General features: G+C 36.2%; 1 protein-coding gene across 1 annotated transcript in view; it reads right to left on the bottom strand.

The window, feature by feature from the left end:
* Window positions 1–14,286, bottom strand: part of PTPRO (protein tyrosine phosphatase receptor type O) — a 256,869-nt gene that overhangs the window by 96,419 nt on the left and 146,164 nt on the right. Inside the window, exons 2-3 of the mRNA XM_032159717.2 lie at window positions 11,326–11,599; window positions 1,071–1,229 (exon numbers count right to left, since the gene is read on the bottom strand). Of these exons, the coding sequence (XP_032015608.1) occupies window positions 1,071–1,229; window positions 11,326–11,599 (433 nt within the window). The remainder of the gene's footprint in view (window positions 1–1,070; window positions 1,230–11,325; window positions 11,600–14,286) is intronic.

Raw genomic sequence — 14,286 nt, 5'->3', positions numbered from 1 at the left:
TTCTCCTGCCTCAGCCTCCTGAGTATCTAGGATTATAGGCGCCTGCCACAACGCCCAGCTAGATTTTTTTGTATGTTTTAGTAGAGATGGTGTTTCACCATGTTGGCCAGGCTGGTCTCAAACTCCTGAACCCAAGTGATCTGCCTACCTCGGCCTCCCAAAGTGCTGGGATTATAGGTGTGAGCCACCACTCCCAGCCCCACCGCATATATTTTAAATAGTGTCTCAGAAAAACTAAATCCATGGAAGAAATGAGTGTGTAAAAGCAGCAAGTCAAAGTGACATTTTCCTGGATGTCATGCTCTGTGTGCTTCAATACTCTTTCTCTTCCCACCAATACATGTTTCCAGTTACAGTTAGCCAATTCTGATACCATTACCTACCTCCCACCCCCACCAGATGTGTCCTGAGAGTGTTCAAGTTCCTTTGCTAGGATTCACTCCCAAATGAAACTGAATGCCCTCTCTTCCCTCTCCCTCTAGCCCCTTCCACCCGGAGAAGTTGATTTTGTTCCTTTGACTAATTTGAAGTATTACTTCTCCTGGGCTCTTTTCTCTCCCTTCCCCACAAGGTTCCCATCAAGCCAGTGAGAAAGAGAAACTAATTTTTGTATGTTAATGTATTCATTTAGCTGGTCATACAGCATTGCATTTGAGGATGTTGGATCATCTCCAAGTGAAACTTTGCAAAAGGCACCACTCTGGCTTCCCAGTCCCAGAAATGCCCATCTATCATACCCAGAAAGAAACGGTTACTTGTGCTTCTAAACTTAAGTCTGAATTTATTTCCTGCACCAGGCATGCTGCCTTAGGGAAGAGTAACATGTAAGTGACAATAATTTGAGTATTTCTCATGCTGAACACATGACACACGACTCTCAAATAATGAACCAGATGTTCTAGGCTTCCTCATAACATAATTTTCACAAATCAATAATTATTTTTAATGGCTCGTTTATAGGTCAAATAGTGAATTATAAAACCTCTTTGCAGTGAGAGAGAACATCATTTGGGAAAAGCTTTGTAAAAAGTGAGGGTCATCACTGATTCAGCCTTCCTTTTGCTGCTTACCTTTATATAGCATTGTCCGGAAGTCTTTACCTTCCCAGTAGCTAATGTTCACTCTTGTGAAAACGTTATATTTTTCTGGGTAATGAATTTCAAACAGGACTCCTGTTTCAGGAGAAGGTTTATAGTCATATATGGAAACACTGGTTACAGGTAGAGGTTCTACAGAAGTGAAGTAGATGGAGAAAGGGAAAAGAAAGAGAAGAGAGAAAGGCCGTTATCAATACTTGAATGAACCAAGGATTACACCTACCAGAAATGCACGCATATTTTCACTGTCTGTGGGCACTAAACTCCTCAGTACCCATGAATTGAATGTTCTTAGCAGTAATTAATAAAGCACATTTTATATGGTGCTCTTTTTGAAGAACTTTTACACTTATTTTTCCTTTTGCAACAGTCCTGAGATCTAGGAAGAGCAAATATTAATATCTCCATCCCACTGATAAATATAATGATGACTCACTGACCAAATTACTTGTCCAAGGTAATTTAACAAGTACATGACAGTCTGTATCTCCAGATTCCTAGTTTATTTTTCTTTTTCTCATGCAAAGGAAATTTGATATTAGTAACAGACCAGTAACAGAAAATAAATTTTGGCTCAGACCAATGATAGTTATATGATCATTTATTTCTTCCTGTGAACATAGCACTTACTTTTCCATATGAAGTATAAAATTTTAAACTGTCTAGTTTTGTAAAAAATATGTTCTGTGTTGTTTATCAAACCACTCTTTCTATAGAAATTTAAAGAAAACATTTCTATTTTGCTTGAGTAGTTCATTCACTGGAAAACTTTAAAAATACTCATTTTTTAAAATCCATGATCGATATGTCGCCTCTCCTCCGCCTCCCACTCTCCTGCAAAATTCTTGTAAATAATGCATTTTGCACCTTTTTGAAGAAGCTATTAAACAGATTTTACTTGTATGAATTTTATTAAGAAGATATGTTAAATAATTTGGTTTGGGGTCACCTGTAATTCCAGCATTTTGGGAGGCCAAGGCGGGCAGATCACCTGTGGTTGGGAGTTTGAGACCAGCCTGACTAACATGGAGAAACCCTGTCTCTACTAAAAATACAAAATTAGCCGGGCGTGGTGACATGTGCCTGTAATCCCAGCTACTCGGGAGGCTGAGGCAGGAGAATCACTTGAACCTGGGAGGCAGATGTTGTGGTGAGCAGAGATCACGCCATTGCACTCCAGCCTGGGGTACAAGAGTGAAATCTCAAAAAAAGAAAAGAAATATGAAGATAAGTAAAATTTAAAAGCTGTTGGAACCCCAAAAGTTGTGACTGTGATCTGAGTCACATATAGTTATAACTTCTGTTCTCAAATTACAGATTAACTCACTTTATTTTTCTTGTTCTGTACAGTGACTAGAGGCAATTAAATGATGTCAGGGACAAAAATCTCCTGCCTTCTTAATTAATGACCCTTGTTGTAGATTAACCTCCCCCCTTTGTTGTCCTGCTTTGCTTATGCCGGATGACAGAAAACCCATAAATATTACACTCGGTGTAAAAATGTGTTAAATGTACCCTTCCCCAAAAGAAACACTGCTTATAACCAATGAAATTTCTGTAACCAGGTGTCATCCTCGTATGAATAATTTTTTTGTAATCCTGATAAAATCTTCTCTGTCTCCGCCTATAGAAATGAGATCCTAATTTCACTACTTCAGAGCACTGACTGAATTCTTTTAGAGTTGGTGTTTCCAGGTGGTCTAGCCTCACACTTTGTGCTTGAAAAAACTCTCTTTAAATGAGATTCTGACCCTTTTGACGATTTTAGCTTGACAGAAAAAAAAATATTTTTGATTCACAGTTTTAGAATTGAGAGAATACTTGGACATCATCTATAGGCTGACCTAAAGAAATGTCCTTAGTTTAAACTTTACATTTAAAAAATTTCAATTTCAATAACATGAGAACTCCAAATTTGACTTAGTTCATTCAATAAATAACTACTGAGGATCTAGTATGTCTCAATCTGTAGCTGAATGTATTTTATTTTGTTGCTCAGGGTCTTAATCTATCTTTGCTTTTGAGTTTAAGCAACCCAGAAATAATTGAAGCTACATGTTCATGCTTTGATTTTTCCTGGAATTTTCTGAACAACAACATCTACAAAAAAGTTAGGAAGACCTTCAGACTCCAATATATTTTATGATCAGGTCACTGTAGACTATGTGCTATAGTCTGGTTAAAAAGTTTGAATTTTATCTTTGTCTCATCCCTAGTCTTCCTACATGAAGGTAACATATCTGAATGAACTCACTAACTCACTTATGTACCATGTCAACCAACAAACCAGCCAATCAACCAACCCTCAGAGAGTCTGTTTTGAGTTCGAAACTATCAAAGAAGTTTTGAACTGCTTCAAGTTCTTTCTTTCAACCCAACCTAATTTACTAACCCATGGAGTCTACCAGATTCAGCTATTGACTCTGGCCCTAAGAGAACTAAAATGAAAGACAGAAGCAGCAGCCATGGAGCAGTAACTCCTCCACTGCTGCAGTCCTGTTTCACATCCTCATCAGGGTTTCTTCTACTGAAAAGAGAAGTTAGAAGGGCACTCAATCTTTCATGCCCTGAGGCACGAAGTCTGCACATCAAAGCCATGGTCAAACTTTGAAATTCAAGACAGGAGGATTAGAGAACAGATATTTTGTTTTCCAATTTTCTTTTTTCTGCAACAAGCTACATAAACTTTAAACTAAGAGAATGTCTTAAAACGCCTGCTTATATGTTTGTTTTATGTTTCCCTCAACTTCAGTGTAAATGACCCAGGTCAGCTGTAAATCCTGTTGATGTCTAAGCATTACTGAAGAGTATTCAATTCAAGAACTACTGTTTTTAGAAGAACTCAAATGTATAGTCTAAAAATATTTTACTATCTCTCCAGTGACTTCTCTCATTGTCTTTCTTTTTAGAAATTAAGTGGTGTGGTATGAACCAGAGCTATAGTTACTAACAGGCATTTCAGTGATGACAAGGTTAAATCCTAATCTAAGCCGATAGTCCTTGCCCTGTCAGTCACTCCATTATACTTCCCTTTCTTTTCTTAGGACCAGCCTGGACTGGACAGAGAAATGGAGTTGTTGGACAAGGCGAATCATTTAATATCTTTATTCATTACTTTCTTGTCCACAGATGTTTTAATTTTTCAAATAAATAAAGTATTAGAAAATATAGTTGAAATTCCCCTATGTAACTTACCCAAACCCCATTCTTTTCCCACCATGACCAGAAGTAAATTATTACTCTGAATCTGGTATTTATCTTCTCATGCATGTTGTTTAAACTTATATATTTGTAAGCATCCAACATTGTTTCATGTTTTAAATTATTATGTAAATTATCGTAACTATCCTGCAGCTTGTTTTTATTGCCTAACATTGTTTTAAGATTTATCACTCTTGATACAAGAACGTCTAAAAATTTTATTTTAGTGTCCATTTTGCAACTATATAACCTACACGATGTACCTGTTATTCTTTTAGTAGAGTAATTGCTTTTAATCATTCACTCTTACAAATAATGCTGCAATAAATGTTTGCGGCATGTCTCCTTAGGTTGCAAATCCTGGATAGTAGGGTCTACACATCATCTGTGTCAGATAGTCTCAGAAAGTTTTCTAATTAGATTAGGGCAATTTACATATCTATTAGCAGTGTATGATACTTCTTCTTTCTCCATATTATTTTCCAACATTCGCTGATATCAGTCTTTTTAATTTTTGCCACTCTGAGGTGTGTGAAATTTTGTCTCTTTGTTTTAATTTCCTGCTCATGGAGATTAATGATTTTTTCTTATTTTTTTGGTCAATCAGCTTTCCTTTTCTCAGAATTGTTAAATTCTTTTGCCTGTTTTGGGGTTCTTTTTCCATCTTCTCCTGCTAATTTGTAACACAATCTTTGTCATATACCATATTCCCATTGTCATTTTTTTTAAATTGTGTCCTGGACTTTCCTCCTAGATTCACCTTTTTTCTTGCTGAAATCTATCTATTAACAGTTATTTAACTCAGAGCTATGGGTGTTAAGTTCTCTAGGCTTTGTGTATTAGGAGATTTCTTTATTTTATCTTTATTCTTAATGTGGTTTATTCTTGATGTATCTGGGTATAAAATTCTAGGTAGACAGATATTTTCCTCAGTACTTTGAAGATGTTTTTTTGTTTTCTTTCACCAGTTATTGCAGAAGGGAAGACTTCTGTCAGTAGAATAGTCATTCCTTTGTAGATACTTTGCTTTTTTTCTCTTGTACCTTTCAAGCTTATTTATCTATTTTCATTTAGCCTTAGTAATCTGATGATATATAATAACAATAATATAGAATTATATGTTTAGGAGTGGTTTTAGTTTTGAGTTACTCTATTAGGTACTTAGTTGGAATGCTCTGTCAGTATGTGAATTCATGTCATTCTTCAAGTCTTGGAAATTCTCATACTCATCTCTCCAAATATTTTGCCCACCATTCCCTCCTTCTTTTTCATGAATTCTTAAGCCTTCTTAGCTGGAGCCTCTCCCACTTCCATGCCTGTGAATTGCCTCACTGTGCTATATTACAGGGCAAATTGCATGGTATTATCTTCCAGTTTACTAGCTCTTTATAACTATTATCAGTATAGAATTTGTCCTATCTACTGAAGCTTTTCAATTAGTAAACTTTAATCAATCAAATTAATTTTACCTACTTCAATGAATTAAATTTTAAATTAATTTAAGTAATTATGTTTTCATTTATAAAAATTTTAATTTATTCATGTTTCTTCTATATGTTTTTATTTTATTTCTGCAAATTTTTTTTGAGATAGGGTCTCATCATGTTGTCCAGCCTTGATTTGAACTCCTGGAATCAAGGGATCCTCCTGCGTCAGCCTCCTGATTAGGTGGAACTGTAGGCACAGCACTATACTGTTTCTACCAATTTTTTTTTTTCACTACTTCCCTGGTTTCAAAAACCAGAGGTAGTTCTTACATTTATTTCCTTGAACATTACAAACATAATTAAATTTTTGTTAAATTGCTGTTTAAAATATAATCTGAACCGTTATAGTTGTTTTGATATCTATCTTTTTTAGCATAAGTTCTTCATGAGTTTTGAGACACAGGCTCTGGGCTCATTTGATGCTTTTTCATCTCCCCATTTCTCTCTTATTATGCCTTGCTTTTAAAACAATTAAGCCATTGCATCCTCTCAGCCCACCAAAGCACCCAGTCTACAAGACATACGACATTATTTTGCCATTCTTAATATTGTGGATGATATAGTGGTTATCACTATAGATTCATTCACTGAGTCAGAGAGTAACTAGCCTTGGACCTTGGTAGTAAGATGAATATGTGTCTCCTGCATCCTCAGGTCTTTATGTATGTTTTTGTTTGTTTGTTTGTTTGTCAAACAGGAAGAATCTTTACTGTAAGCAGAGACCCTGGCTCTGTGCCCTGTCTAGTGTGGAGCATTTCTGTCCTTCTGGCTATACTGGGGCCCAGGCTCAATAGCGTCTTTTCCAGACCCAGAGCACAGAGGGCCCATTACTTCAGCCCATTTCTCCATTTTGAGTTTTTATCTTGTTTCTGGTTCTTAGAGAACTATTGTGGTTTTGGGTCTGGAAATGTGCTTCTGCTTTTCTTTTTGCTTTGTGGTAGGAGCAAAAAGTGGATGACAAGAAGAATGGACTGCATTATTTTGACAAGAAATCCTAGTAGCATAAGTTCCCAGTTTTTTCTTTAATTAAAAAATGACATTTAGTATGATTATTTTTTCCCTCATTAGGTGTCTCATATAATGAAAACTCATGTTCAAATTGAACAATATTTTGTGCCCCTTAATTATCTTTGAATCATTCAAGAGAGATCATGAATAGGAAAGTTTTGAAAGTTTTGGATGTGACTATCTTGGAGAAGAGACAAAGAAATACAAGCAAATGTGGAGTACATACTGTTTAAAGAAAACAAAAGTAGCTCTGTATTACTTATTAAATGCTAACTGCTGAGTTGCTTCTTTCTGAGATTGCTCTGTTTAGCTGGACTAAAGAATAAAAACTAAAGAAGCAATTGTGTTCATGTTCAGTAACCTCTGATGTGACCAACTGAAGAATGTGTCTCTTCTGGCACAGTTCTCTTGAGGGAGAGGATCTGGGATTAGACCCTCACTTCTGATGGCAGGCACAGGGAAAAGAGACTGGACTGAGGCCAGAGCTGCTGTTTGGTGTTTAGATGATGATTTGAGACCTGACCTGGCATCTCAGCTACATTGAAGCAGGCCAGTGACGTAGGTCTGGCAGCAGCAGCTGCCCACGGTCCAAGTGAGGTGGTGACCATCACATCCTGTACCTTAGTTCAAGTTCTCATCATTTCTTTCCTCGAACATTTCAACAACTTTCTAAATTATTCTCCCTGCCTCCATTCTCACCTTAATTTTCTTATTCATTTCTGCTCAAAATTTCAATGTCTATAGGATACTTGATATTCTCACTTTAGTCAGGATCTTTGCCCTAAACCAGTCACCTCCTTCTCACTGATATTTCCCTGCCCAATCTGTCTCAATCTCCTTCACTTCTGACACCTTGAGTAACTTTCTATTTAATGCCATTGATACTTCTTATATTGATTGATCCTCTACTGCATGCTTTGTTAAGGAGCTTACTTTATATTATTTTATAATGACCCCACCAAGTAGGCACTCTAATTATCCCTATATTACATATTATAATGATACGACAGATCAAGTGAGCAAACTACAGTTCACAAAGCCAAATCTGCCCTGCCACCTGTTTTTGTTTGACTTTTGAGCTAAGAAAAGCTTTTACATTTTTAGATGTTGGACCTAAACAAAAGAATAGTATTGCATGGCACATGAAAATTATACAAAAAATCAAATTTTGGTGTCTATAAATAAAGTTTAATTATAACAGAGTCATGATCATTTGTTTATGTATCGTGTGTGGCTGCTGTTGTTTGCAACAGCAGAGTTGTGTAGTTGCAATATAGACTGTATGGCCCTCAAAGCGTAACATACTTATTATCTAAGACTTCACAGAAAAAGTTTGCTAACCCCTAGAATGAACTGTAGATTTGAAAACTAAGATTTAGAGAAAGTAATCATCTGCCCAAGGCTATACATATGATTGAACTACTACCCCAAATACTTGCTTGATAATTTTTCTATTCCAATGCAGGATTCAGGATCTCTTGGCTTGCCGCCCTGCTACAAGAGAGAGCTTTCCCCATTCAAATCCTATTATGTAATTTCTCCCTCATCACTTACAGGTTAAAGTCTAAATTCCTTTGCAAGCTACTTAAAGTTCTTCAACATTGCTAGCCACCTTTCTTGTTATTTTCTGGAACAACTAACACTTGCCATCTTAACTTTTTGCAGTCATCAAGTGTGCCACGCTACGTATGCCTCCATTATTTGCATATACGATTCCATTTGACTCTGTAACACTTTCTTTATTCTTGCGGCAAATTTTCCTTTATTTTTTCAATGATTGTTTCTTCTGTGCTGCCTTCCCAGTGCTCCCTAGGAAGGCAAGGCAGTCTCTTTCACATAATTCTTTCACAGTGTCAGAGGCATTTGAACCAGGGCAACCCTATCTTGAATAGGGACTGGGTAGAATAAGGCTGAGACCTACTGGGGTGGACCTTCGTGATAAAACAGGTTGCAGTAAAGAAGCTGGCCAAACACCACCAAAACCAAGATGGCGATGAGACTGACCTCTGGTTGTCCTCACTGGCTTATTATATGCTAATTATAATACATTAGCATGCTAAGAGACACCCACCAGTGCCATGACAGTTTACAAATGCCATGGCAATGTCAGAAAGTTACTCTATACGGTCTAAAAGGGACACAAACCCTCAGTTCCGGGAATTGTCCACCCTTTTTGGAAAACTCATGAATAATCCACCCCCTTGTTTAGCATGTAATCAAGAAATAACCATAAAAATGGGCAACCAGCAGTCCTTGGGCTGCTCTGCCTATGGAGTAGCCATTCTTTCATTCCTTTACTTTCTTAATGAACTTGCTTTTGCTTTGCAGTGTGCACTCGCCCTGAATTCTTTCTTGCGTGAGATCCAAGAACCCTCTCTTGGGGGTCTGGATTGTGACCCCTTTCTGGTTACAATAGCAGTTATCATATTATTTGTAATGGTTTTTATTTGTCTCTTCCACTATAGTATAACATCTTTGATTATGGGTATTTTTATCTATCTTTATTTCTTTGGTACCTAGGACGTGGCACAGAGAATGTACCTGATAACTAAAATAAAAATTCATGAATTATTTTTATTTAGAATAGGTCCGTACAGAATATTATATTTGTAGAGTATCTCCATGTGTATTCTTTAATGTGTACAGCCACTATCTGTAGAACTTCACTGACACATGACACAGCTGTTTGTATGTGACATTTCCTCAATTTCCAAGCAACTGATTCCAGGTATCCTTTTACCTGCTGAGAAACTACCCCTTCCCTCTGAAGGGCATGCAATATACTGAAGGTTCTCAATCAATTAAATATTAATGAGATGTCACAGCCTAAGGGTTGTGAAATTCTTTTGAACTGGCCAAATGACTCTGCTGTGCCAAATTTATTCTTTGCCATGTTTTTCAGCTTTCTCTAAGAATGACAGACTCAGAATAACTATAGTGAAATATCAAAGGACTGCCCTGGGGCCAATTGCTTTGTCATTGCTTATTTCATCAAGACAAGCATCTAACACACAATAAATGACTGCTACAAAGGTACTCTTTTATTCTCAGGAGAAATATGTCAACTCTGTGAGCAGATACTACAAATGTTTTCCAAACTTGTTTAAAAAGCTTTCAGTTAGAAAAATAAAGATGGCAAAAACACATCATTAACTGACAGATAATGTTAGTTTCAGAGCTCAAAAGTTATCTTAGTCATCATGTACTTTAATTGCCTCGTTTATGAAGGTGGAAGCTGAAACCCAAATGTCACCAAATGCCAGCTTATGCCTAATGTCACAGAAATATTTGTGCACTAATCTCCACTTCTTATATTCCCAACCTATTATTGTTCCTTAAATTTGGGATAATGTAATTCAGCCTTTAAAAATGAGGTACAAGACAATATTTAATAGGCCATCATGAATTAATTTTACTCTTTGGAAATCAATACGTGTTTCCTCTTTAATTCAACTAGTAGATTTGTTCATTATGTCTATAAACTTTGAAGGTCTTGGGTCTATGCCATTCCTAATTTTTAGGACTCACTACTGATCCTGGGATTCTGCCAATGGAGACTTTAATTAATTTTTGACAGATGTGTTAAAAATATGTCCTCTAGCTTGGTTCTGAGTTTTTGCTTCTTGTAGTTTCTGCCTCCTTTTATCCCAGCAGACAATATCATTGTCTTTTCCCTTATTTATCACTAGAACAATCACACATACATGGCATTTAACAAATTGCAGCTGTTGCAAAACTTACACTAAAGAACATAAGCAAAGGGGACTTTGCTGAGCCATTATATTGTGCTAGTGATAAACTCTACTGTCTTACAAATATCAGTTTTTCTTCCACAGGTCAACATAGACAGTAGAGTCACATCTTAATTTGAGATTAGATATTAAAGTCAGTGGGTAAAGTAAAAAAAATATCACATGGAGTTAAAACTGTTCCTAAAAATTTCCCAGTGTCAGCCTTAACTCTTTATGACATGGACTAATGAAGGTTAAAATGCCAGTAATTTTTTTTCTTGGCATTTTTTCTTAAGAAGTAGAAGGCAAAGCTATTTTGAAGATGAGGTGGGGAATAACAATTGATAAATAAATATATCTTTTTCTCTCTCTCAGCCAAAGACCTGAATTTGAGCAGGTTAAATAGGAGTATAAGTTCATTGTCCTCAAACTGAATTGCTTAATATGAGAATACATGCTCTGGAAAAAAACAAGTTAGGATGACATTATTAAGTAATATAGCAGAAAATTACATGGTCCAATCATGAATTTGAAATTGTTACTCAGTCTCAAAATATACTACTTCATTGAGGTTTACTTTTTTTGGTTTAAAAATATTTTTGTTATCACAAGGTAAAGAGTAAACATCAAACTTCAGCAAAAAGCTATGTTTTTAATACAGCTCATAACTTTGAATCTATGTCACTTGGCATTAAGGCAAGTGATTTCGTCATTCTGGGTGGAGTCTGTCAATTCGAGCCCCATGGGAAGAAATAGGGGAACAATAAGAAGAAACGGGACAATATTACACATGATGCTTACTTGTTAACACAGTGATTGATCTGGATGGCTTGGTCACCACATTTCCATTTACCACTACCAGAGTGATTATATAATAAAGGCCATGATAACTGGCCTTGAAAATAACAGGAGGAGGCAAAGTGCTGTTGAATTCCTCAAATTCGAAGAAATAATTTTTGGATTCACCAGTTATCTTCACAACATACACAGATGCTGGACTGATGATATCTGAAGCTTCTAATGAGACAACGATGTTATTATCGTCTTGGACAGTTACATGGAAAGCTGTAGCATTCTGTTGAATGAAAGAGAATAAAAACAGATGGAGGTTATATTCAGATAATTGGCAATAAAGTTATGCTAAGATAATTTTTACATATTGTGTACCATAAACATTAGTTATGTTTATGATAAGCCGTATTTCTTAAAATAGAGTTACATAGGTATTTTAGTTACACAAGGAAAATCAGAAAGATTATCCTTCTTAGGATTAATAATCTTCTCAGGGTTTTACTTTGAGGATTTTTTTCCACTGAAAAGCTCCTTCCAATTTGTGGACAGTGTCATGTAATAAACAAACATCTTGTGGAGGAGTAAATAATGAATGAGTCATTTTGACACTCAAGTTCTAGGGAAGTTCTTGGTTTCAACTGTGCTGGCAAAGTTACATGGTTTGAAGAAGTACTCTTTTTACTTTAGAGGAAGTGATGCTGGGAAAATATATCAAAGCAGTTATTTCCTCTATTTCCTTTCATCTGCTAGTTCTGAAAATTATGAAAAGGTCAGGACTAAGAAACTGGTGTTGATCCTTGTCATTAAAGATTAACCAGCATAATCTCTTAAAGATGAAGGAAGCTATACTAGTGAAGAAGAGACCAGATGGAGGATCTGCAGGTGTCTATGGGACCAGCAGTTGATGGACTTTTTAAAAACTTTGCTCCAAGTCTCCAAATATGTGTTTATGGACAATACCTGAAAAGTCATCCATGGAATTGGTTTAAATATTCCTCCCTGATTCTGTCTCAGACTCCATAGGCAGAATAGTCTGGTCTCAAACAAGACTCATGTACTTTGTACCACGTGCTTGTGTTTAATCTATCTTCTAGGTACGTAGTGTCCCGGGTGAGTAAGTTATTCACTGCACTGAGCCTCAAATTTCTTTTCTATAATAGCAGGATAGAAAAATTGCTGAAACTTAAGAATCTACAGGGATCCAAGCACTATGCCAGGCACTCCATATATAAAAACATCTCATTTAATACTGAAAATAACCTCGTGAGATAGGTATCGTTATTTTTAATCTCACTTTGTAGCTGAGGAAACTGAAGCTCAGAAAGATTAAGTCACTCACCCATGGTCACCAGTACAAAAAATCAGTCTCATGATTGTTCCACATGTTCATTTGTCTTCATCTCTTAACTTACTTTCTTAACACCGAGTCTGTCATATAACACATAACACATGACTGGTAAGTTTCTGTTACATCAATGAAGGAATGGCTGATTGAGTTAATAATATATGGGCATTTGCCTCTAACAAATTACTCAATTTATTGATTTTGATTTTATTCTTATTTTTAATTGACACATAACAATTTTACATCTTTATGGGGTACCTGTGATATTTTGATACATATATATATCATGTAATGAGCAAATCAGGGTTATTAGCATATCAACCACATCAAACATTTATCGTTTCTTTGTGTTGGGAACATTCAAAATCCACTCTTGTAGCTATTTGAAAATACATGATAAGTGTTAATATAGTCCCCCTATAGTACTATAGAGCATTAGAACTTATTCCTCCTGGCTGGGTATACTTTTGTATCCCTTAACCAGCCTTTGACTGACCCCCTCTCTCTCCCTTCCTTGGCTCTAGTAACGACTTCTGCTAGAGCAACTTGCAAGTTGTTTTTTTTTTTTTAGCATTGTGAGTAAAAACGTGGTATTTATCTTCTAGTGCTTGGGTTATTTCACTTGGTATAATGTCCTTCAGGTTCATCCATGTGGTTGCAAATGACAGAATTACTTTTGTATTTTAAGGCTGGATGATATTACACACACACACACACACACACACACACACACACACACACACACACCATCTTTTCTTTATCCATTCACCTCTGCTGGACACTTAAGTTGATTCTGTATCTTGCCTCCTGTGAAGAGTACTGCAGTAGAGATGGGAGTGCAGAGAAATCGTCAACATACTGATTTCCCTTCCCTTGGATAGATATCCAATAGTGGGACTGCTGGATCATATGGTAGTTCCATTTTTAGGTTTCTGAGGAACCTCCATACTGTTTTCCATAATGGCTGAACTAATTTACATTTCCACCAACAGTTTAACTTATTGATTTTTGTTTCTCACATATTTTCAGCAACCAAATGAAGCACACAATACACATCACTACTCTCCAAGAAGTTTTATAGACTGAAAAATGTACTGACTTTTTCTTGTTATTTTATTTTTCAGAAATCCAGTTTTTACAGGCCCTAGTACTTATAAAGAATGTCTGGCATAAACAAATTTAATTCTGTCTTAACACTGAATAGACTAAATTGTGTTCCTGATATTCTTATCATACTAGACCATAAGTCCTCTAAGGTCAGGAACTGCACGTTATTTCCAGCTGCATCTCCAGCTCTAGGATCAGTACCTGGCACATGCTAAGTGCTTTTGATGTGGGTGATGCTAGGCATATTTCTGTAATATGAGATAGGCACTGAGAATGAACTTTTAAAATGTCTCTTTATTGGACTATGTCATGTAATAAAATAAACATCTCGTGAAGGAGTCAATAATGAAAGAAAGTCATTTTGACACTTAAGTTCTAGGGAAGTTCTTGGTTTCAGCTATGCTGGTGAAATTACATGTTTTGAAAAAATACGAGGGAGTGAGGCTGTGGCGTCCTAGGAAAATTCTAGGAGAATGTATCAAGGCAGTTATTCCAGACACATGGGCAGGTTTCTAACA

Source organism: Hylobates moloch, unplaced genomic scaffold (genome assembly GCF_009828535.3).
Source record: "Hylobates moloch isolate HMO894 unplaced genomic scaffold, HMol_V3 SCAFFOLD_8, whole genome shotgun sequence".
NCBI classification, from domain to species: Eukaryota; Metazoa; Chordata; class Mammalia; order Primates; family Hylobatidae; genus Hylobates; species Hylobates moloch.
This window is presented reverse-complemented; position numbering and strand designations above follow the sequence as displayed.